General features: G+C 45.9%; 1 protein-coding gene across 1 annotated transcript; it reads right to left on the bottom strand.

Annotated features, from left to right (window-relative positions):
- Positions 1 to 710: 710 nt before the first annotated feature.
- On the bottom strand, positions 711 to 24,293 carry ALG14 (ALG14 UDP-N-acetylglucosaminyltransferase subunit). Its single transcript, XM_075286775.1, has 4 exons — positions 24,133 to 24,293; positions 20,792 to 20,943; positions 17,445 to 17,567; positions 711 to 1,431 (listed from the first exon to the last, which is right to left on the bottom strand). The coding sequence occupies exons 1-4, from the start codon at positions 24,269 to 24,271 to the stop codon at positions 1,201 to 1,203; spliced, it is 645 nt and encodes a 214-aa protein (XP_075142876.1). The 5' UTR covers positions 24,272 to 24,293; the 3' UTR covers positions 711 to 1,200.
- Between the last annotated feature and the right edge of the window lie 1,408 nt (positions 24,294 to 25,701).

Below are 25,701 nucleotides of genomic sequence, written 5' to 3'. Positions count from 1 at the left end.
CTTAGATACAAGACGCAGTACAATTACCTTAATAATACTTTCTCTACAAAACAGAGATCCTCTTATAGAAGACACAGCCGCCCCATTGTGTCTCGCGGCAGAACACACAGAGGTCTATCACGTAGATCCACCGTGGAGCCGCTTTAATCGTGTTATTAGTGATCTGTCACCCCCACTAGATGTCTACCGTCATACCCCTACATTTACCTGGGGGGGTGATTCAGGTCACAGAAGGGGGCATCTTAAAGGGATTAGGATTCATGAATCACAGTTAAGGATATATATATATATATTATAGATACCCAATGCATCAGAGCAAGAGTCGGGATATGGAAACATAAAGGAGTTGGAATTGGTGGTTTAGCCAGTCGACTTCAACCCCGTGTTATGGAGGAGCTGCTGGGATGAGATTAGCCCTTTGTCTAAACACTTGGATGCCGCAGACATGACACTAAACAAACACTTAGTGATATACCATTAGAGTAGTATTCGATCAAATACCTCGCCGGCATAGGAATGCGTGTAATCGGCATCGAACATTGGAAGCGTTTAACCCCTTGGTGTTCGGCCGATTACACGCATTCCTATGCCGGCGAGGTATTCGATTGAATGCTACTCACTCAACACTATATACCATCAATAACAGAGCCTGAAGATTGGAGAAAGAAACATCTTTACCAAACTAGTCTACTAAAATAATTTATTGCTAAGTATTCATATAAACTAACTCCCGATAGAAAGAGACGGTAACACTTATTGATCCATGTACACGATGGGTGGAATTCTCTCACAGTAAAAAAAAAAGTCACTATTGTGTAAAAGTTTTAGGCAAGTGTGGAAAAAAATGCTGCAAATCAAAAATTCTTTCAAAGCTAGAAGTGTAATAGCTTAGTTTTGGCAATTAACACTATAAAGTGAACTAGGAAAAAACTTAATCCCATCAATATTTGGAGTGACTGCCCTTTGGAGGAGGAGTCCTGGAAGTGATGATCCGGCCCCCACAGAGCCCTGATCTCAACATTATCCAGTCTGTCTGGGATGACACACAGAGACAGACGGATTGGAGCAAGCCTACATCTACAGAAGATCTGTGCTTGGTTTTCCAAGATGGCGGGAACAGAGCCCCTTTAACACTTCCATATTTGAATGCATTCTTACTTGGCAGCATTTTTTCCCCCCACAGGATTTTAGCCGTGGAGCTCACACTATTCTTCCCAAGTATACGGCCTTTGGATACTTGTCCTTGAGAAGGGGCCACTGGACGATGAATTGGTCGGCGACATAATACAGGATTTTCCCAGACAACGATAAAGATTCTACACGACATAAACTCTCCACGTAGATAATGATGGTTTTCTTTACGCCCAGGATGCCAAGGAGAAGTGCGGAGAAACACACAGGGATACAAGTTCCGGGTCCATTGCATAAGATCTAGAAGAAATTCAAGTCACACATGTTATAATAAGTGACAAATGACAAGTAATTCATCCAGCCGTCACACCACTTATTGCATTTAGACACTTGACGTTTCTTGGCATGACACCACGGATATAATTGATGAGTTGCCACCCATCTACTTGCACAAGGACGGCTTCTATACCGGTTGGATCGTGCGTATACTAAGTGGCCCTTTTATTAGTTTAAGTGCGATTATGGCCGAGGCTTTACGTAATATCACATAGAGGAACTTCAGTTTAGTATTTCATCCATAAACACTGCTAGCACGCAACGAAGACATGACGTAGAGGCTTAAATCAGAAGGTGTCGACCATACAAATAAGATTATTGATTGCCCACAAGGCCTATGGATGATACCACCGGTACGAGTAAGGACTAGGCTGGCCAATCATGGATAGGAGTATTGTATAAAGTGTTAAAGGGGTTGTCCAGGGAGTTAAGTTTACCTGACTACCTCCAGTGGGTTCCGGCCTAGTTCCATGCCTGAGACACGTGATCAGATCCAGCCCCCGACTCACAGGTCGCCCTTTACCCTATTCTGATTTCACAGGGAATGGACTATAGAAAGACCAGACACCATTACATAGGCAACGGCCTGTGAAATCAGAACAGGAGGGAGGGCGCAGAGTGAAATCGGTTCCTATGATGGGGTTCAGGATAAAGAAACCGGCAGAAGTCAGGTAAATTTAACTCTACACACAACCCCTAAATGAACATGTATAGGTAGCTTTAGTGAACCTTATCTAAAATCTCCAGCCTGGCAGGTCCCATTGTCTGGAAACAGAAGAGGTCATAGATTTTGGCCATTTCCCCCGACCATGGTCAGATTTATTCTCATGTCCATGTTTTAATACAGTATTGCAAAGAGATTAAAGTTTCATCAGCTGGATGTGAAACGCGTTGTGTCGCTTTCTTATCGATCTCCGGAATCACAGGTGAGGGCAGTGACGGAAATCTGTCACCAGGTATTGCACCTTATCATTGGCACATCACTGAGTCATGCAGAGAGAAAAGAGCCTCTTGTAGGAGTTTTCTCTCCGCATGATTCGTGCGGACACTGTGAGGAAAACACACGGACCCCATTATAGTCTATGGGGTCCGTGTGGTTTCTTCGCTAACAGCTTTTTAATGCATTCCATTCCACTCCCCGTGTGGAATACCGAACTCACATGTGACCCAGGCCTTAGTATTTTACATACAGAGCCTCCTTATAGGTAATACATGTATACGGTGACCTATATGATGGCTGATAAAGGATTAATAGGACAGATCAGTGGGCAGAGCCTCTCTACATCTACAATTAGGAGAAGAAGAATTGACCCCATTCTCTCTCTGCTGGACTGACATGTGAACATTGGTCTCATGACAAGATAATAACATGTTAGGAACTGGCCCAGAAAAGCTCATTGACTCCCATTAACATACGTGTAAGCGTCGTCACTTACACAACAGACAATGAATTACTGGGAAATTGAGGCACTTACGGAGTTCAATCTTTTCTATACAACCCCCCCCCCCCAAAAAAAAAAACAAAAAAAACCTGAAACAGCAGAGGAGTTGTGATCGTCAGATATAAAACTGCTACTGGGGTCAGTTCTGCAAGGACTTTGTAGGAAAACCACACACGGCACTAAGACATGACATGGAAACCTCTCTCTCTTCCCATTATCTAAGTCATAACTTGGTTTTCCAGCCGATGAATATTATTTTGAAAAGCGGTAAGAACCAAAAAAAACAAAAACAAAAACCCCCCACCAAAAACATACACATCCTCACCTTACGAATCCAGTCACTCTTGCTTCGATGATTCTTTGGTCCTCAACTAGTCGCTACTTCCTGGTCCTCTTGTGACCCACAGGAAATGACCACACGGGTAACCTGAGCCACTGATTGGTCAGATTGTGTGTCATAAGAGAGAGGAAGTAGACACTAGTGGAAGACCTGGGAAGTGCAGGGGAAACCGGGGTTTTTAATTTTTATTTTAATAGCATCATGACCCTATTCTAAATCATTTTTAATCAACAAGCCACTATAAGTGAATTCCTGTGAAAATTGGACACCATGGGGGAGATTATCAATGCCAGGCTTCATAGCTCCGGAGCCAGCGCACTCTCTTCAGATTTCTGGGGATGACAATAATTCTGGTCGATGGCTCTGCTCCGCTGCACCCCATTTATTGGAAAGGATTGCACCAAAAAGTCACAATTTACCGTATATACTCGAGTATAAGCCGACCCGAATATAAGCCGAGGCCCCTAATTTTACCACAAAAAAACCTGGGAAAACGTATTGACTCGAGTATAAGCCGAGGGGGGGACACAGCAGCTACTGGAAAATTTCAAAAATTAATATGGCCGGAATTTTTGGGTGCAGTAGATGCTGGAGAAGGGGAGGGGGTGTTTTGGTTGTCTGTCTGCCCCTTCCCTGAGCTTGAAGATGGAGTTTTTTTTCCTCCACTTGGAATTCAGTCTGGCTGAATATAGGGGATCTGCAGTGCTCCTATTAACCCCTTCCTGATGGAACAGGAGCACTGCAGATCCCCTATATTCAGTAGACCGGGCGCTCTCAGACACAGGATACCTAATGTGTATAATGTGTTTCACAGTAGTTTTCTACTTTATGTATTTTAGGGAAAGGAGGGTTTTACAACTTTTATTTATTTTCAATTTTTTTAATGCTTCTTTTTTTCCCCCACTATTTAATGGGAGATTCTATACATTACTGTTGCGGCTTGACTCGAGTATAAGCCGAGGGGGGGCTTTTACAGCCATTTCTGTTGTGTAAGAACAGTAACATGTGACGGGTCCCTCAGACGCGCTGCCAGATCAATGAAACAAGATCAGCTTGCGCCGATACGCTGAATGACGTCAGGTCACAGAGAGCGACTTATTATATCCAGAGGTTTCAGGAATGTAGAAAACATGGGAGCGATCACTGCTTTAGTCCAAGTTCTGACGAAATTTCATTCTCAGAATAACGGCCCATGTCACTATATTTAGAGACGGCGAAAACAACACGGTCCTGCCCCTAATAAATGACATCTGTGAGCAGAAGAGGATCGGGGTCTAGGTGCATCTACTAATGTCCTATGTAAGGTAACAAGTGTCCAAATACATCCATTTATATGACTGCAGGTCGTATAATTTTTACTGCGTCTCTCTGGCCATTTATGAAGGAGTCGGAGTCAGGATGTGGAAGAATAGAGGAGTCAGAGTCGCTGGTTTGATGTGCCAACGTCACAGTCCTCAAAGTGGATCTGTTGGCAGAATATGTCGTACTGTGGAAAGCCAATAACACAGCTCACAGGGGGAATAACTAAAATATTGTCCTGCACGACTATCCATAACAATGAAAAAATACTATATACTCACAAGTGCTCCCCCTATCTATGTCATCTGACATGACTGACAGGCGGCCATGAATCTGCAAACCCTGCAGAGCATCGATCACAGATAGAAGCAGGGAAGGATGGGATGAGCGCGTCGCTCATGAATACTGCATACTTATAACTACCAGGCCGCTGCAGTCTCATCACTCCCGTCTGCCAGATCGCACAAGATTTGTCCGCTTATAAATATCGTTATGCTAGGTCATGAAATAGGTTATTCTTCTCCTACCTTTAGATGTCTCCGCGCCGCCATTCGGTATATAATCCAGTTTTCCTCTGTATGCAAATGAGTTCTCTTGCAGCACTGGGGGCGGTACCAATGCTGCGAGAGAACTCTCCAGCACCGCCTCTATCTTCGCCTGGAACAGCCTCTTCCCACGTCTTCTTCCAGCGCTGGCTTCAAACCTCTAGGCATGCGCAGTCGGGCCTCGGGCAGAACTGACTGCGCATGCCTGTGGCAATTTTCCTGTGGCCGCTTACACAGTAAACTGGTGTAAACGGCCATTTTCTTGTGGCTGCTTACACAGTAAGCTGGGGTAAGCAGCCACAAGACAATGCCCAGTCAGTTCTACCCGAGGCCCGACAGCAGAGCTGACTGCGCATGCCTAGAAGTTTGAAGCCAGCGCCGGAAGAAGACGCAGGGAGAGGCTGTTGCAGAAGAAGATAGAGGCGGCGCTGGAGAGTTCTCTCGCAGCATTGGGCCCGCCCCCAGTGCTGCAAGAGAACTCATTTGTATACAGAAGAACCAGGGATTTCTACGGAATGGCGGCATGGAGAAGACATCTAAAGGTCGGAGAAGAATAGACTTTCTTAAGGCTATTCCTACATGTTAGAGACAAAAAAAAAATTGCTTTTTAATGATTGAATCCCTTTAAAGTCAAAATGGCTACTGGGGTTTTTCCCATCACATCCATACGCCATTGGTGCTGAGAATCTAAAATTAGTCATCTATACTAGGGATAAGTGATCAATGTCAAAGTCCTGGAAAACGCCATTAATTTTTTTTAAAATTTTCAGATTTATCACATCAAGACCAGGACAAGATTATATAATGAATGTGTCACATCTTTATGTGTATAGGGCCCACTGTAATGTTTCCTCCAACACGCTACAGACTGACATATGACACTCCTGTAACGGAGAAGCCGGCGCATAGATTTCCTATTTAATAAGATTTGACATTTACGCTTCAGCTGCAGAAAGGTGAATAAAAATAGAATGTAAGAATTTGTTAGATTTTTCACATTTCTCAGTAATGGGGACCACATGTCTGTTCTATATACAGTCTGCCAAACATAAGAAGGAGTCTGTGTCTGAATGGCCGCTCACCTCTCCGCTTTCTATATAAGGGAATAGACTGGTGAGCTCATTTTGCTTTCAGATATGTGTGACAAATATTCGGGGGTTACAGAGCTAACAGACTGTGTATATTCAATAAGCAGGGGTGTGGAGAGCGAGCCGACTGCTCGGGCCCTGATGTAGATTGTTCCTCGGTGTAGCCTGCGTTATAACATCCAACAGTACATGACCTATAGGTGAATATAAGGCTCCATTACCATCTGAGGTCAGTTTTCCGTTCGGGGAGTCCGTTTGGGGACCTATGCGCATTAAAAATGGTTATTTGGGAAACCCGCAGGCCCCACTCACTATAATGGGGTCCGTGGGGTTTCCGCACAGAACATGCAAGCAGGACTCTTCTGTCCGCATGATTCGGGCAGAAACCAAACAGATCCCATTATAGTTTACGAGGTCCATGGGGGTTCCCTTAGGTAACCGCTTTTTAATGTGCATAGGTTTCTAATTTATCCATTATATTATTTCTGGGAGGAAACTGGAATAACCCCATGCAAACACAGGTAAAACATATAAACGCCATGCAGATGTTGCACTTGAGCTGTCCAGAGCCTCGGAAAAAAAAAAAAAAATATAATGGAAGACTCACTAAAACAGAACCTATTAAAAGCAAAGAGACTGCTCATGGGCTATGTAACCTTTGTTTGTTTTTTTTTAATTTTTTTATTATTGCATTGCAATGACTTTAGGATAGGTCATCCATATCAGATCAGTGGAGTGCCAAGTGTAGCAGTGCGCCATCTCCTCTCCAGTGGCCTAGAATGGTACTGCAGCTCTATTAGTGTGAATGGAGGAAGACAGGACAGGTCTAGGAGGGGGAGCACAGAGGGGTTCTGCTTGGCTTTGGTAGTCAGTCATCTAGCAACTTGGTTGCAGCAATTTCAGTAACATGGGGAGGTCATAAGTCAGATTGTACCTTGTTGAAAAGTGAATTGGATAAAAGATGGCGGACAGACTATGGCTAGCATAGAATAGTAAAGTCGACGATGTGGTAGGATGGTGCTGGGTCAAGAGCGGGATTATTCAGAATGGGGTATAAAAGCTTTTCATCCGTGAAAGAGGAGAAATCAGGTTATGGAGAAAAAAGTGGCGTCATAAATAGGGTTGTGGGGGATGCGGGTTGAATCTTTCTCAAATGTTATGGATCATCAAGCTTGTTAAAATCCTGTCCATTTCAGCAGAATCTACTGACAATATAATGTGAGTGCGCGAGCCCTGCAATGTCAGCTGTACAGGAGCGCAAGTATCGGACAGGTCGGATTAAGTATCTGAGCCAATAGATTCCACTAGGGGTAAGTGACAGGAGAGGGGTCAGGCAGACGCTTAACCCTATATTGTAGTAACGTGTCTTTTACGCTGAATGTGTTCATTCAATGGGGCCAATTGCTAATGATCAAACGATACCCAACGCCATAGCCCTCCGCATCTGGAAGTCTGATCTCAGAAGAAGACATTAGACTGCTGTAGTATACAGAATGAAGATCATTCCTTCACCCCTAAACTTTATTTCCTCTACTAAACTTCCAACTTTTTGAATCCGATGGCTGAATATAACAATCCTATTCCGAATAAATCCATAAAATTCTGTTACAGTGGCGTAACTAAAGTCTTGTGGGCCCGGGTGCGATCTTTTGTCCGGGGTCCCCTACCCTATTCTTGATAGTGATGGTTACGTGTGTAAGGAGTTTAATCCCCCTTAGTGTGGTTATGGTAATCTGTGGGTCTCCTTGGTTTATGGGCCACATGGAAGCTGCAATCTCAATACTGATGCCAGTGCTTATGGGCCCCGGTATGACGGCACCCTCTGCACCCCCTCAAGTTACACCCCTGTACTGAACCTTCCTGTATTACTGGACATTTAATAGAAGCGGTCAGAAAACATGCTGATGCTGAAGAACTGGAGAGATATGAATAAAATATGTCCATTATATAGAACTGCTGAAAGCCTATACGAAGGGTTATAGACGACTACTGGGCACTGCAAGGGAAAAAGCTTACAAAAAACTATTACAACGCTGGTGCCACAGACCAAACTAAATATACCCTACCCAAATCTAATGAAAATAATAGAACAACCCAAGAGAGGCGATCATAGCTGCCCATATAGGTTTGGTCCCAATATAACTTGCTGACTAGTGGTGGTCCGACCACCGAGACCCTCACTGTGCAGGGCAATGGAGATACCAATCTCCCTGTATAAATGCCATGTCCGGTCACACACCTACTACCTCTATGGTACTGCCAAGGAGAAGCCGAACACTATCTCAAAGTTCTCTACATGCTACGCCCCAAGCTGAAAATTTATAGTTACCAGAATGCCCGTTCCTTTAAGGTGAACCTTTCACCACCTCCAACAAGTTCAGTTCTTCACAGCTGGGATTTTTCCTCTAGCCCACACCATCCTTGAGCAATCGGTGCTGTTAGTTTCATCATCAAACATGCTAATTAGGCTCATTACTGTCAGGTCGGTGTTCTGGGTGAAGCAGATATCCTGGGACCACCTACCTGACAGTAGAGAGCCTAATAACCATGTGTGGTGCTGAAACTACCACCGATTGCTCCATAATGGCGGGGGCTACAGAAAAAATGCCTGCTGTGCTGAAATCATCGGAGCAGCACCCATTGCATACCTTTCAATCGTCCCGAATTCTGCTGAATAGTCCTGAATAGAGATGAGCGAGTACTGTTCGGATCAGCCGATCCGAACAGCACGCTCCATAGAAATGAATGGTTGCACCTGGTACTTCCACTTTGACGGCGGCCGGCCGCTTAACCCCCCGCATGCCAGCTACGTCCATTCATTTCTATGCGAGCGTGCTGTTCAGATCGGCTGATCCGAACAGTACTCGCTCATCTCTAGTCCTGAATTCTGGGTCGTGTCACACACTCCCGGTCAGCATGTCCCGGATTTTACTCATCAGAGTCTGAAGAGGACGCAGATGAGTTATATACAGGGGTAAAGCAGGAGCAGACCGCCCCTACCTCACCACTGTTCCCCTGTGTGCTCTGGCTTCAGGAGCTGTAAGGGCTCACAGTTTTTTCAGGCATATTTTGACGTGGAATTCGCCTCAAAATCAGCTCCCATTCATCAGCTGATCAAAATTGCTAGTGAGAAAAAGAAGCGACATGCCCTTTCTTCCCACGGATTCCGCTGCGGCGCGAGCCTCACTCCCGATTAGGCCCATTTATTGAGGCCTAATCAGGAGCAAGATGCCTCAACGGGATGCCGATGTGTTGCATACTGTCGCTAGCCGCACTGAGAATTCACACGAACGAAAATGTTTCCACCGTGTGAACATACCCTAAGTGCTATGTGATGACGTCACTCACATCGCGCCTGCGGCTCCCCCTACGCGACAAGAGACCTGAGAGAGTGGCAATGGAGAGTATCAGTGTTTTTATGTTAAACCTTGGCAGATGAAGAGGGACATTAAAATGAGGGGGAAGATAGAGGCGGACATTAAATTGGGGGCAGATGGAGGGGGACATAAACGTCCCCCTCTAGTTGCCCCCCACGGTTTAATGTCCCTCTCCAGATGCCCCAGTTTAATGCCCCCTCCAATTGCCCCTAGTTGGAGGGGGACATTAAACTGGTCGAGCTGGAGGAGGACATTAAACTGTGGGTGCACAAGGAGACTTAACGTTCTCCTTAAATTGACCCCATAGTATAATGTGGGGGCATATAATATTAGGTTTATTGTGTGTGGAGCACAAAGAGAAATGTATCACAATGCGCAGAAGCAATTTAGAAGTGGTTGGAGCCAAGTTTGCCGCGGCGAGCTAGGTGCACCACATATTTTGTCCCTCTTTCTGTCCTTGGAAAGTTGGGAGGTATGCCTATTGAACGATTCCAAGAATCGCAGTTAGTGGAGATGGTGAAAGGTCCTTTTTACGTTCCTTCCAATGACAAGAACAGATAATCGCAGAAGAAATTGCTGGGTAATCCATTCAGTGTTCCTGAAACTTTCCTGCCTAGCCTTAGCGTTCTGTCTCTTCTTTAGTTTCCAATGTTAACCCTTACCGAACAGTGTCAAGCAGCTGCCTTAAAGGCCCCGGGAACAATTTATGGCTCCGCACTCCGCTATGCATATAGTATTAGAGGGTTAGCAAAACCATTCTTAAGATAACACTCAGAAACCAGCTGTTTACTTACAGATTTATCAGACACTTTGGTTTTTACGTCAATCAAGTGGAGTCTAGGATTTGAGTAACCGTCTCCAAACACAACAGCTGGTCATAAAAAATGCTGAAACGCGCGAGTCATTTTCTCAGGTTTTCCAGACGACTGATACAATGGACTGTGAAATCACATTGTAGGTTGAGCTTGGGCTTTCATGGACGGGACTGTAAGATCACAATCCAAACTGGGTGGAAGGTCTTCTTCTACAAACACCATTGTCCCATCATATGTTACAAAACATGACAATTATTGGAGTACACAATTGCAGAGTTGCCCATTATCTTACAAACTTCCCGAGCATCCTATTGTTGGCTCTTCGGCTACTACCCATAGTGTCTTTATTAATGTATATAGCAATTGGTCATCTTCTGTTCAGTAGGATCTGCTTTCTGGGCAAGTAGTCAACCTGGTATAAAATCTACTAAAACCCTACAATACTACAACCCTAAAATTTACTACAAGACATGATCACATATGTGGCAGGTGTAAAAAAAATAAAAAATAAAACAAATATTGAATTGCTAAACGTGAACGTGGCTTCAATTCTAAAAATTCTGGGTCAACCTAAAACACCTTAAGGCCGAGGCCTCACATTGTGGAAACGCAGCTTTTTTGTTACAGATTTTGCTGCGATTTTTTGAGCCAAAGCCAAGAATGGCTAATAAAGGAATGGGGAATATACACTCACCGGCCACTTTATTAGGTACACCTGTCCAACTGCTCGTTAACACTTAATTTCTAATCCGCCAATCACATGGCGGCAACTCGGTGCATTTAGGCATGTAGACATGGTCAAGACAATCTCCTGCAGTTCAAACCGAGCATCAGTATGGGGAAGAAAGGTGATTTGAGTGCCTTTGAACGTGGCATGGTTGTTGGTGCCAGAAGGGCTGGTCTGAGTATTTCAGAAACTGCTGATCTACTGGGATTTTCACACACAACCATCTCTAGGGTTTACAGAGAATGGTCCGAAAAAGAAAAAACATCCAGTGAGCGGCAGTTCTGTGGGCGGAAATGCGTTGTTGATGCCAGAGGTCAGAGGAGAATGGCCAGACTGGTTCGAGCTGATAGAAAGGCAACAGTGACTCAAATAGCCACCCGTTACAACCAAGGTAGCCAGAAGAGCATCTCTGAACGCCGCACAGTACGTCGAACTTTGAGGCAGATGGGCTACAGCAGCAGAAGACCACACCGGGTGCCACTCCTTTCAGCTAAGAACAGGAAACTGAGGCTACAATTTGCACAAGCTCATCGAAATTGGACAATTGAAGACTGGAAAAACGTTGCCTGGTCTGATGAGTCTCGATTTCTGCTGCGACATTCGGATGGTAGGGTCAGAATTTGGCGTCAACAACATGAAAGCATGGATCCATCCTGCCTTGTATCAACGGTTCAGGCTGGTGGTGGTGGTGTCATGGTGTGGGGAATATTTTCTTGGCACTCTTTGGGCCCCTTGGTACCAATTGAGCTTCGTTGCAACGCCAAAGCCTACCTGAGTATTGTTGCTGACCATGTCCATCCCTTTATGACCACAATGTACCCAACATCTGATGGCTACTTTCAGCAGGATAATGCAATGCCATGTCATAAAGCTGGAATCATCTCAGACTGGTTTCTTGAACATGACAATGAGTTCACTGTACTCCAATGGCCTCCACAGTCACCAGGTCTCAATCCAATAGAGCATCTTTGGGATGTGGTGGAACGGGAGATTCACATCATGGATGTGCAGCCGACAAATCTGCGGCAACTGTGTGATGCCATCATGTCAATATGGACCAAAATCTCTGAGGAATGCTTCCAGCACCTTGTTGAATCTATGCCACGAAGAATTGAGGCAGTTCTGAAGGCAAAAGGGGGTCCAACCCGTTACTAGCATGGTGTACCTAATAAAGTGGCCGGTGAGTGTATATAAGGAGCTGTTATACTTCTCCCTTCTGCTCAATGCACTCCTGGCTTTGGCTCAAAAAAACGCAACTAATTTGCAAACCCATTTGAGTGAATATCATATCTATCATTATACATTATATATTTGCAGGCTCTGTTTCTTCCCCTTGCTGTTGGGGGTCCTCAGGGCTCGGTCCTAGGCCCCCTGCTCTTCTCTTTCTACACAGCCCCCACTGGACAGACCATCACTCTGTGTAATGACAGTCACCTCCATTACAAAATTGTCTGACCTCTGCATAAGCAATGCCGCCCATTACCTTGTGTCACCCCCTCTACCTCATAGATTGTAAGCTCTTGCGAGCAGGGCCCTCAGTCCATTGTGTGAAGTGACTATTTATTTGTAATTTATCTTTTATCAGTGCTGCGGAATATGTTGGCGCTATATATATATAAAATCTTTTATTACCGTAAATACTCAAGTACCACAAAAACTGGGAAAACTTATTGACTCGAGTATAAGCCAAGGGGGGCTGAAAAATTCGGCTTATACTTGAGTATATACGGCATTATTATTACTACGGGGTCTGAAAAGACCCCAGAGTATAATGATAGTGATGTTTGGGGGTTCACGGGCCTGCAGCCTCACTTACTAATCCCGGGCCTAGTCACAGCCGCTTCTTCAGAAAGGGAAGCACAGGAGCCAGGATCGGTAAGTAAATAGGGCCGGTTACCTGCTGGGGTTAATGGCCTAGTAAAAACAAAAAACCCACCAACACACCACATCAGGGGCCCTGTAATGTCCCAGGCCCTGTGTGCCCTTGCCCAAAGAGAGACATCGTACATTGATTTATTAGGGACATCGATCAGGGAATTTCTACTTACTCAAGTACATGCGTGTTGTGACAATACATCTATGGAGCGACAAGACCCTGGAAATCATCTTCAGAAAACAAGTTCATCCGTGCAGATTAAAAATGCAAAAATGAACAAAATCTAACCAAAAACAATCGCCCCCCTCAGAAGATTTCTATTCTGGGAAGAACACAGTCCAAACTTATCATCCACAACACCGGAGAATAAGATTTTCCAAATGTCAGGATACAGAACAAGATGTTATTATCAGCTCAGCTGCGGAGACTTTTCCAGAGCGCTCTTTAATATAACAAAGGTCTCATACACGGCCCAGTGACCACAAATTGTTTAGGTCGGACCACCGAATCTTCTAGAAGGGAATATTTCATCATCAATACCAAAAAACAAGAAGGCTTCTACCAATGCTGCTGCCCTTGAATTAAAGGGTTTTTCTGGGATCAAATTATTGATGGCTGGATATTAGGGACCGACTCTGGACCCCTCTGATCTGCTCCTCGGAGGGCCCTCAGTGCTTGTCCATGGACTGCGACCTCTTAAATGTTTACCTAGGTCAATCTACCTTACGCTAGGTTCGCTTGCATTTAAGTTTCCGTACTTAGGGGTCCGCTTGGGCCTCCACTCATTATACTCTGGGATCTGAAGAGACCTCATTTGGTCCGACCGAAACGGACCATGAAACGGTCAGTCATTTGTGAAAGAGTCTGATCCTAGAGTATAAAAAGTGGAGGCCCAGGGAAGGTGATCAAACATAAAAACCTGTGTTACTCACCTCTCCTGGGCTCCGTTGTGGCTCCCTTTTCTCTTCTGGTCTTCTAACAACATCAAGGACCATGGAGTCCTGCAAATGGTTCATTACGCATGGATGCAGTGTCGCCATACTTGCATCCATGTGTCATGAAAGCGCCAGTCACAGGCTTCAGTGGTCCCTGATATGGTTAGAAGGCTGGAAGAGAACAGGGAGCCCAGGAGAGGCGAGTAACACAGGTTTTTATGTTTGATCACCTCCCCTGGGCCTCTGATTATTATACTCTGACGAATAAGTCCCTGTTAACCACAAGGCTCATAAGCAGAGATGAGCAAAGAGTATTCCAAACTAGAATTTCGAATACCTCGCTCCCATAGGAATGCATGGGAGCGGCTGTAGAGCAAGGGGTTAGGCGGTCGGCGCCGCTTAACCCTTTGCTGTACGGCCGCTCCCATGCATTCCTATGGGAGTGAGGTATTCAAAACTCTAGTTTGGAATACTCTTTGCTCATCTCTACTCATAACCTAACTCCTCCATCAGAACCACATAGTAGGGTTGAACAATACATTATGGAGCTGTTGGCCACATGGGTTACGTAGTGTCAGGACACTTGCGTCTATGTGTCACGTGACTGTTGAGGCCCAATCACAGGTCTCAGCCATCCCTCGCATCAGGCAGAAGTGCCAAAAGAGAACAGGGCGGTCGTGCCAGAGCCCAGGAGAGGTGAGTGACGCTGTTTTTTTATGTTTGATCACCTCTGATACTCCATTGAATAAATCCCTGTTGCCAGCAGGTCCCACAATCTAATTCTACCAGATGACTCACACATTAGGATTGCCTACATAGGACGCCATACAGACCAGTACGTTGTGGAGCTGTTCTCTACAGTAGAAGTTTCCGCACGTACTGCTAAACATTAGGAAGGACCACAAGGAAAAGTGATGAATAGACCAGTGTTACACAGAGCGAGCATTCAGATGCCAACAGCAGGTCACGCTTTACAATTTCCTTTCCTTAAAGGGCAACAAGACCCACCACAGAGGCGGCCTTCATATAGGAGCCGGGACGAATATTCCCACAAAAATGTGTAGAGGAACTCTTACCCAACAAATCGTTTAGAGCAGGTTTTATTTGATGTGGGAGAACGTTGACTGTTGTGCAGGGGGATACATAGAGAAAATAGCTCTTTATATTGAATGCAAGAGTCTAATATTATCCATAGATCGGTATATATCTTGTGGGCAGAGCAGATACAGACATGTATCCCCTGCAGGGTGTAAATATGACAATGGGGGCGGATCAAGGATCCCAAAACTGTGTTACGTGTGTACATAGAGAATCCACAACATCCTCGCAGCTTGGCACTTAAAAGAATGGCAAGTGAATTGCCCCTGCAATTGCCCCTGGATTCAAAGGAGTTGTAAAAGCATCTTACACCTGTGTGCCGTAACTACAGATGTAACACTCACATTTCCATTCTCTCCACCGCTCCCCGGACAGTCTCTGTTTTTCCTACTCCAGTGATGATGTGTTCACATGACAAGTGACCGCTGGGCTGTGGTGACATCGGATGTCACTATTATAGTCAATCACTGACTGCAGTGGTCACGTCCATAGGCCTTTAGCTAAGCATCAGCACCACAGAGAAGGGTAAGTTCACATGTGAGTTTTTGGACCAGAATTTGACGCAGAGCCCGCCTCAGATTCCGGTCTAAAAAAAAAACAAAAAAAAAAAAACAGCTATCCGTGACTGGACGCCGATGCAGTGCACATGGAGTTTTCTGACATCCAGTCGTGGCATTCCGCTCCGGATTAGGCCCAAATGAAGAGGGAGGTGTCACGAGGCGACGTCTGCAGCTGAATCAGCCTCAAGAAAGAGCAGCTCGCTTCTTTTTTCTTCTAGCGGGAACAAACTGCTTGTGAAAGAAGGAAATGACCGGCTCCCATTGATTTCAACGGGAGGCGGTTTTTTGAGCCGGATTCTGCGTCAAAATCCGGCCCAGAAAACTCACGTGTGAACGTACCCTAAGGCGAGCGCCACTTGTGTTCTTTTACACCATTGTACGTTGTTTCATAAAGGGTTATAGGGTCGGACAATCCATTAAACCGCAGCGAAAGCTGCAAAAGGTCTAACCAAGAAGCCACAGATTTTTTTTTTTTTGTCTAAACCTATTTATATGCTGTATGTTTACTGACGGTATTATACATGGACCAAGAACAGGAACGGCTGCATTTCAGAGAGGCTTATAATAACAAGATGGATAAAATAGTAGAAGTTTATCCTGCGCCGACATTACCTACAAGTAGACACCTATGTTATGTTATACATGTAGACACCTATGTTATACAAGTAGACACCTATGTTATGTTATACATGTAGACACCTATGTTACACAAGTAGACACCAATGTTATGTTATACAATTAGACACCTATGTTATGACGATGCCCATGTGAGCCCATCGTCTTTAAGCAGCCATTTTATTTTGCACCCTCTATCCTTATTGTGTTTGTGTAGCTCATGTACCGCACTGTATATAAGATATAGGACCATTTCTCTGCCATGTACAGACTACACTGTCACACTAGCGGACACATTGGATTATTTTCCTACCTCCCTCAGCATCCTTTCATTGTGCCAAGTATGATTTCCTTTTACAACCAGTGACGGATCTATAAATTACATGACCATGACAATACAGCTCGCTGGAGGCCGGACAGGTTTTCATTGTATACATGATATATAGCCGTACTCCGCTGGGGGGACGTGCAGGTGGAACAGTGAAAATGAAAATGTCGGCGCAAATTTATATCACAAAGAATAAATGTCCGCCCTACAAATATGTTTTTTTTCCCCCTTTATCAGGTTTAAAAGTCTACCCTGACTTACGTCTTAAGAAATCTTTATATTGGTCAGATCTCCATTTTTAATAGACAGAGTTAAAGGCGACCGGTCACCTCTCCTGACAGTCTGTTGTAGTAAATACTTACAATACCCATAATATAACAATGATGGAGCATTTATTAATAAAACGTAGTACGTTCTGCTCCACTGTTATTAATCCAAGAAACTCATGAACAAACAGAGCTGGGTGTTACTAATTCTCTTATCGATGGGACGTGGCGCTCATTTCTTCATAGATTTCCAGGAGGAATAACAGAGGAACCTAACAAACCAGAGCTATAAGAAAATATGCCCCATAATGGATATATTATGGAGAAGCCAAGTATTTCCTAAAACAGATATTATATTTATTATATATGATGTAAACTTTATTATCTATAAATCCATCATGTCATGTATTGTAGCATAAAAGGATAATAATGAGGTGCACGTTCGACACAAAGGCCTTGTCGTGCCCCAAACATGCACCGCACCTCGCCGGTCATATATAGACGGAGTGGGGCAGGAATCGGGGAGGGACAAGTTTTCTGGAGTAAGTTAGAATGGGAATCTCCACCAGTTCCTGCCTGGCAGACATATCTTGTGCCGGCATGTACCACGGATTTATAAGAAAATCAGAAAATAAAAGTATCGCAAAGAACTAGAAATCTACATACCACATCAGGTTTCAAGTGGAAAGTTAACGGGAGAGAGTAAAACAAGGACTGCAGGGTGGTCAGAAAGGAAGAGCTCCAGGACTGCCGGACTTCTCTGCTCCTGGGGATGCGATGGATGGTATACTGCAAAGAACAAGGTGCAAGGCCATTATAATATATAAACCATTTCAAGGGTAACGCCGCCCAAAACGGAGCAGACACTTAGGGATGAGGATCAGTTATTTAAAGGAGAAGAACAGAGAAGAGAGGCAAACAGAGCAAAGGAATAGAATTCTAGAGGCCCATTTAGAAGGCTTTGTGTTTGGTCTTCAGGAGAGCACAAGGCAGGGATGGCAGACATGAGAGAGATGAAGGAGGGGTGAACTGCGGGGAACTAAGAAGGACAACCAGTGCATTGAGGAGTGTTTTCCAGCAGTCTTATACATTACAACATTGTGCCATCTAGTGGCAGACAATAGACATCACAGCAAAACGAAAATCATCGCTTCACGGACACAATTGTATTTTGTTATTGTTACTCTTCATATGCTTAGACTGAGCAAAAAATTATTAGAGCAAAAAAAAGGAATATTAGCAACAATTTACATATATTAACCCAATAAAGAGTTTTGTTTTCCTAGTATAAATGCCTGGTGGGTGCCATGTGTCAGACCGATGAAGGGAAGGACTCTAAGGACATGGCAGAAGATGCCCCTGTTGGGCGAGTCCAGCCGATTATAATGGCCTATAGGTGAAGCTTAACCTTCACTGGGGGGCTGATGGGAACCTACTTACTCTATTTAACCATTCAGATGCAGCAGTGACCATGAACAGGAATATCTAAAGCAGAGGTAGGCAGCTGCTGTAAAACTACAACTCCCAGCATGCACACTTGCTCTACTGTTCTTAGAACTCCCATGGTAGTGAATGGAGCATGCTGGGAGTTGTAGTCTCACAGCAGCTGGAGTGTCAAAGGTTGCTGATCTAAAGGGTTAAACACTCGGAATAGAGGTTTTCACTTACTGTGGCCACTGCAGTCAGATGTGGATGTATTGTGCGGCATGAGAAGAGGATTACATTATAGACATGTAAAAAAAAATTGATCAAAGGGTTTTTTTTCCAGGATATGTTATCGGTCCAGACATGACAGAGTCTGGAGACGCCGTGGAGAGCGATCTGCTGCCTGAGACATCCTTCAGCATGACCGGTTTGGCAGTGGCTCAGTAATGGTGTGGGGTCGCACAGCCCTCCATGTGCTCGCCAGAGGTAGCCTGACTGCCATTAGGTATTGAGATGAGATCCTTAGACCCCTTGTGAGACCATATGCTGGTGCAGTTGGCCCGGGGTTCCTCCTAATGCAGGATAATGGCAGACCTCATGTGGCTGGAGTGTGTCAGCAGATGAAGGCATTGAAGCTATGGACTGGCCCGCCCGTTCCCCAGACCTGAATCTGATTGAGCACATCTGGGACATCATGTCTCGCTCCATCCACCAACGTCACGTTGCACCACAGACTGTCCAGGAGTTGGCAGATGCTTTAGTCCAGGTCTGGGAGGAGATTTCTCAGGAGACCATCCACAGCCTCATCAGGAGCATGCCCAGGCATTGTAGAGAGGTCATACAGGCACGCGGAGGCCACACACACTACTCAGCCTCATCAGGAGCATGCCCAGGCATTGTAGGGAGGTCATACAGGCACGCGGAGGCCACACACACTACTCAGCCTCATCAGGAGCATGCCCAGGCGTTGTAGGGAGGTCATACAGGTACGCGGAGGTCACACACACTACTCAGCCTCATCAGGAGCATGCCCAGGCATTGTAGGGAGGTCATACAGACACATGGAGGTCACACACACTACTCAGCCTCATCAGGAGCATGCCCAGGCATTGTAGGGAGGTCATACAGACACATGGAGGTCACACACACTACTCAGCCTCATCAGGAGCATGCCCAGGCATTGTAGGGAGGTCATACAGACACATGGAGGTCACACACACTACTCAGCCTCATCAGGAGCATGCCCAGGCATTGTAGGGAGGTCATACAGACACATGGAGGTCACACACACTACTCAGCCTCATCAGGAGCATGCCCAGGCGTTGTAGGGAGGTCATACAGGTACGCGGAGGCCACACACACTACTCAGCCTCATCAGGAGCATGCCCAGGCATTGTAGGGAGGTCATACAGGCACGCGGAGGCCACACACACTACTCAGCCTCATCAGGAGCATGCCCAGGCGTTGTAGGGAGGTCATACAGACACATGGAGGTCACACACACTACTCAGCCTCATCATGAGCATGCCCAGGCGTTGTAGAGAGGTCATACAGGCACGCGGAGGCCACTCACACTACTGAGACACATCCTGACGTGTTTTAAGGACATTATATCAAAGTTGGATCAGCCTGTAGTGTGTTTTTCCACTTTAATTTTTTTGGGAGTGACTCCAAATCCAGGCCTCCATTAGATAATAAATTTGATTTTTATTGATGATTTTTGTGTGTTTTTGTTGTCATCACATTCAACTTTGTACAGAAAAAAGTATTCAATGAGAAGATTTCTGTGTAAATTTCCCCTAGAGAATCTTCCAGTTGCATTCCCCTTCCTAATTCCAACAACTGAATACAACTTATTCCTCGTCCTCACTGGTACCTCTAATGTTGTGCTACTATGAAAGGGGAGCAGGATATAGCAAGGGAGGTCACCCCGGAGCCGCAACTAAGAGCAAAGTGCTGCCTGTATCTCTGTAAGAAACAGCAGGATAGCCAGTTCTGTGAAGGAGATGCACAGACTCTACAGCAAGAAAGTGCTAGCACAGATTTAATGAAAACTAGAGATGAGCGAGTACTGTTCGGATCAGCCGGATCGGCTGCTGAAACCATTAGAGATGAGCCAGTATATTCGAAACGGCTGTTACGAATAGCACGCACCCATAGGAATGAATGGAAGCAGCCGGCACGCAGACTTTGCCAGCAGCCGGCCGCTTAACGCCCTGTCCATTCATCCCTATGGGTGCGTGCTTTTCGAAACGGGAGTTTCGAACAGTACTCGCTCATTTCTAAAAACTATATAAAGGGACTGCAAACCTGAATATCAATGAAGCCAGTCCTGCATGTAGATTCTGGAAACCCTAACCTCTCTAACAGTGTTCTCCTCTTGTGAATCGGGGGTTCCATTGCCAATAGCCGAATAGATCTTTGGTGCAGAGAGGGCCTTACCAAAGAGGTAAGCGGCAATGCCCTCGTTGCTCCAAAGAGCTCATTGGCATATTTTATAGATTTCTCTACAATGGAGGCTCCAATTCCCAAGGGGACTACACTATCTTCACCTACAGGAACCATCTGCAGCCAGACAAGCCTCTTACCTTTGGGTTTGTTGAGGTCTTTTCCTTAGAAGCTTCAAACGAATGGATTTTCTCTTGACTCATTTGATCAGTTTCAGCTAAGACATAGTGGGTCGGGCAGTAGGAGTCAGACAGGCAGCTGAGCAGTCGCAGGATTTCAGTTGTGTGTCCACCTAAGAAGCAAATACAACAGGAGAACACATTAGTGTACAGCTCAGAGTTACTTGTGTGAACGTATTGTTGGTTGTTGCTTTTTTTAATGATAGCACAATGACCCATTCTTTTCTATGGTCCTGTGGGGATCGAGGGGTGAAGCCTGGACAGACAAGCCAGGGTAGGTTCTACTCCTATCCCTTTTGCAATTCGGGCTCATTCATTGTAATGTACGGTTCTGTGTTGTATGCAGATGGTACAGGGATACCGTGTATGGGCCATCTATTCCACACGATCAGGGGGAAGATTTAACAGAACACTGACAAACGTTCTTGTTTCAGGCATTCATCAGCAGAGGAATATTCTATAGATTCTCACAGCTGAGGATTTGCTTCTATTGGACTAGGTCTAGCAGCCAAACGAAACAGTGTGATTCCAGGATAAGACTAAGTTTACATTTCTGTTACTGTAGTCCCTTAGGGGGCGATCACAATAGCGTCGGTGTCCGACAGCTAGTGTCCGCGGAAGATTTTAGCATCGGACACTAGCTGTGTCAGTTTGCGATTTGCATGATTTTAAATGGGACTTCATGTAGTGTCCTTAAGTGTCCGTTTACAAAGATGTCTGATTTTTCAAGCAGACAGCACAATCCTAGGACACTTAAGGACACTGGAAGGTTTTTGCTGTCCGCTTGAAAAGTCTGACATCTTTGGGAACGGACACTTAAGGACAGACACAGACAGTAAAAGAACACACCCCATCTCCATTTAAATCAATGCAAAATGTCACGGACACAGCTAGTGTCTGATGCTAATGTCCGCACAAGATTTTGAACGGACATTAGCAGCAGACACTAGCTGTCAGACACCGACGGTAGTGTGAACGCTCCCTAATCTGTCACAGGATGAGAGCAACGGACTTACACAGCGCTGGAATGACTGATTCAGGTGGAGCCCCTGCTGAGAGCATTCATTCTAATGTTAAAAAACAAAACAAAAACACAAGATAAGTGATAAATGTCTGATTGCTGGGTACTGGGGCCACCACTTATCAATATACCAGGGTACAATAGACTCTTGTTCCTCCACAATCAAAGTGAGAACACTGAAGGATTGGTCCTGCAAATTGCTGCTCCATGCAAAGTCTATGGGACTGATGTGGCCCCAGAGCATACAACTGACCAGCACACAAAAGGGGCCAACAGCGGGGACCCCCAGTGCACACAGCCAACCAGCACACAACAGGGGCCCCCAGCACACAGTGGGGACCCCCAGTGCACCCAGCACACAGTGGGGACCCCCAGTGCACCCAGCTAACCAGCACAGAGCAGGGGCCCCCAGTGCACCCAGCTAACCAGCACACAACAGGGGCCCCCAGTGCACCATTAGTGCGCTGCAGTGAGTGTAAAATGAGGGGCCCCTGTCCTTGAGGGTCAGTAGTCCATTGTGTGATAACCTTGTTGTTACATAGATGGGTCAAGCCATTACATGGCTGCTCTGGCTCATGGGTAGGGGGTGAGGTGGAGACCCCCCTGTATTACAGCCATATGGAGCACCTGCACCTTCCCTCCTCTATATACAGTACTATATCCCTGCAGCTCACCGCTCTCTTCTATATACAGTACTTACTATATCCCTGCAGCTCACCGCCTCCTCTATACACAGTACTATATCCCTGCACCTTCCCTCCTCTATATACAGTACTGTTTCCCTGCAGCTCACTGCCTCCTCTATATACAGTACTATATCCCTGCAGCTCACCGCCTCCTCTATATACAGTACTATATCCCTGCACCTGCATCTTCCCTCCTCTATACACAGTACTATATCCCTGCACCTTCCCTCCTCTATATACAGTACTATATCCCTGCACCTTCCCTCCTCTATATACAGTACTGTCTCCCTGCAGCTCACTGCCTCCTCTATATACAGTACTGTATCCCTGCACCTTCCCTCCTCTATATCCCTGCAGCTCACTGCCTCCTCTATATACAGTACTATATCCCTGCAGCTCACTGCCTCCTCTATACACAGTACTATATCCCTGCACCTGCATCTTCCCTCCTCTATACACAGTACTATATCCCTGCACCTTCCCTCCTCTATATACAGTACTATATCCCTGCACCTTCCCTCCTCTATATACAGTACTGTCTCCCTGCAGCTCACTGCCTCCTCTATATACAGTACTATATCCCTGCACCTTCCCTCCTCTATATACAGTACTGTATCCCTGCAGCTCACTGCCTCCTCTATATACAGTACTGTATCCCTGCACCTTCCCTCCTCTATATACAGTACTATATCCCTGCAGCTCACCGCTCTCTTCTATATACAGTACTTACTATATCCCTGCAGCTCACCGCCTCCTCTATACACAGTACTATATCCCTGCACCTTCCCTCCTCTATATACAGCACTGTTTCCCTGCAGCTCACTGCCTCCTCTATATACAGTACTATATCCCTGCAGCTCACCGCCTCCTCTATATACAGTACTATATCCCTGCACCTGCATCTTCCCTCCTCTATACACAGTACTATATCCCTGCACCTTCCCTCCTCTATATACAGTACTATATCCCTGCACCTTCCCTCCTCTATATACAGTACTGTCTCCCTGCAGCTCACTGCCTCCTCTATATACAGTACTGTATCCCTGCACCTTCCCTCCTCTATATCCCTGCAGCTCACTGCCTCCTCTATATACAGTACTATATCCCTGCAGCTCACTGCCTCCTCTATACACAGTACTATATCCCTGCACCTGCATCTTCCCTCCTCTATACACAGTACTATATCCCTGCACCTGCACCTTCCCTCCTCTATATACAGTACTGTATCCCTGCAGCTCACTGCCTCCTCTATATACAGTACTGCATCCCTGCACCTTCCCTCCTCTATATACAGTACTGTATCCCTGCAGCTCACTGCCTCCTCTATATACAGTACTGTATCCCTGCAGCTCACTGCCTCCTCTATATACAGTACTGTATCCCTGCACCTTCCCTCCTCTATATACAGTACTGTATCCCTGCAGCTCACTGCCTCCTCTATATACAGTACTGTATCCCTGCACCTTCCCTCCTCTATATACAGTACTGTATCCCTGCAGCTCACTGCCTCCTCTATATACAGTACTGTATCCCTGCACCTTCCCTCCTCTATATCCCTGCAGCTCACTGCCCACATGACCGGTCTTGCCACTCACCAGACCCCGCCACCACCAGCAGGCTGACATGGCCTTTCTTGCCGGGTTTGTGGCCTCCCCGCAGCACCAGCGCTATCCTCAGCACTAGCGCCAGGACAGTGAGCCCAATGCCGAGCCCCACCGGCAGCAGCCACTGCATCAGCCCGGCACACGGTGACAACCAGACCGCCCTCACAACCAAGACACTTCCGTGCTGGTGACGTCAGAAGCATAGCGTCCTACCACGGCGACACCTGCACGTACTCATTGGCTGGTTGCCTAAGTGACGTCACGGCATGTCCCGCCCCGCCTTAAAGGTATACACAGTGATTGTTGTGTCCCTGGTGTGAGCACGTGCCTTGTGCACCTTGTACTAGTGCTCACTAATAGGTGACGTGTATATAAGTGCGGATACATATATACTGCACACAATAAGTCATAGTTCACAATAAGTCATATCCGCAGGGCTCACACCTGTCAGCAGCCTAAGGAAGTGGAAGAATAGAGATTCATTCACACCTGGCAGATTTTGTAACAAAAATGTTTGCCACTGTCTAATTCATCAGAATTTTTAGCAGCTGAAATTTCTTCATAAAAATCTGACACATGAGAATCCATCCTAGAATAGACTGAAATCTTAATAAATTTACCAAATGGTAACCCAGTGAGGCTTTAGCCGGTCATCATTAGATATGATCACAGGTGAAGCCATGTATGGTTAGCTTAAAGGGATTCTACCATTAAACTACCTTTTTTTCTAATGAACACGTCGGAATAGCCTTAAGAAAGGCTATTCGTCTCCTACCTTTAGACGTGGTCTCCGCTGCGCCGTTCTGTAGAAATACCGGTTTTAACGGGTATGCAAAAGAGCTCTCCGCAGCAATGAGGGCGGGCCCCGGTGCTGAAAGGCCGATGAGCGCATCCCCATTGCTGCCCAGAGCTCTTTCCTGCGCCGCCTCCTTGTTCTGCAGCAACTCCGCCTCTTCTGGCTTCTCTTGCAGTTCCATACAGGAGCATAGAGAGGCCACCCCAAAATGGCCACTGGCCGGCTCCTGTATAGAACTGCAAGAGCGGCTACCCAAAAATGGCCGCCGGCCGGCTCCTGTATTGAACTGCAAGAGCGGCTACCCCAAAATGGCCGCTGCTGGGGCCCGCCCTCTTTGCTGCGGAGAGCTCTTTTGCATACCGGTTAAAACCGGTATTTCTACAGCACGGCGCAGCGGAGACCACGTCTAAAGGTAGGAGACAAATAGCCTTTCTTAAGGCTATTCCGACATGTTCATTAGAAAAAAAGGTAGTTTAATGGTAGAATCCCTTTAAAGAGGTTTTTCAATCTCAGTGTATCAGCAGGCTGTCTGCAGTGTCTGCTTCTCACTCCCCCCCCTCCCTCTGCTGAACAGGACACACAACACTTTTGCAGGTGAGATAATATGCAGATGCTTGTACACAATGGACTCAGTGGTATCTGTGTGTTTACATAGAGAGATAACAGACCTGGATTTATCAGCAAAACTGCAATTAGCTGAATGATTGTCCTGCACTGAATAAGACACGTCCTATCTCCTAGGTCCATGCTTATAGCAACGCTGT

Source organism: Leptodactylus fuscus, chromosome 9 (assembly GCF_031893055.1).
Source record: "Leptodactylus fuscus isolate aLepFus1 chromosome 9, aLepFus1.hap2, whole genome shotgun sequence".
Classification (NCBI taxonomy): domain Eukaryota; kingdom Metazoa; phylum Chordata; class Amphibia; order Anura; family Leptodactylidae; genus Leptodactylus; species Leptodactylus fuscus.
This window is presented reverse-complemented; position numbering and strand designations above follow the sequence as displayed.

What these genes read in the sequence shown, in the direction of transcription:
- ALG14 (XM_075286775.1), bottom strand. Translation starts at nt 24,271, where the DNA reads ATGCAGTGGCTGCTGCCGGTGGGGCTCGGCATTGGGCTCACTGTCCTG. An exon ending in GCTGGTGGTGGCGGGGTCTG is followed by an intron (nt 20,944 to 24,132) that starts GTGAGTGGCAAG and finishes TTTGCTTCTTAG; the next exon opens with GTGGACACACAACTGAAATC. An exon ending in TCCACTTGAAACCTGATGTG is followed by an intron (nt 1,432 to 17,444) that starts GTATGTAGATTT and finishes AATTTCTTCTAG; the next exon opens with ATCTTATGCAATGGACCCGG.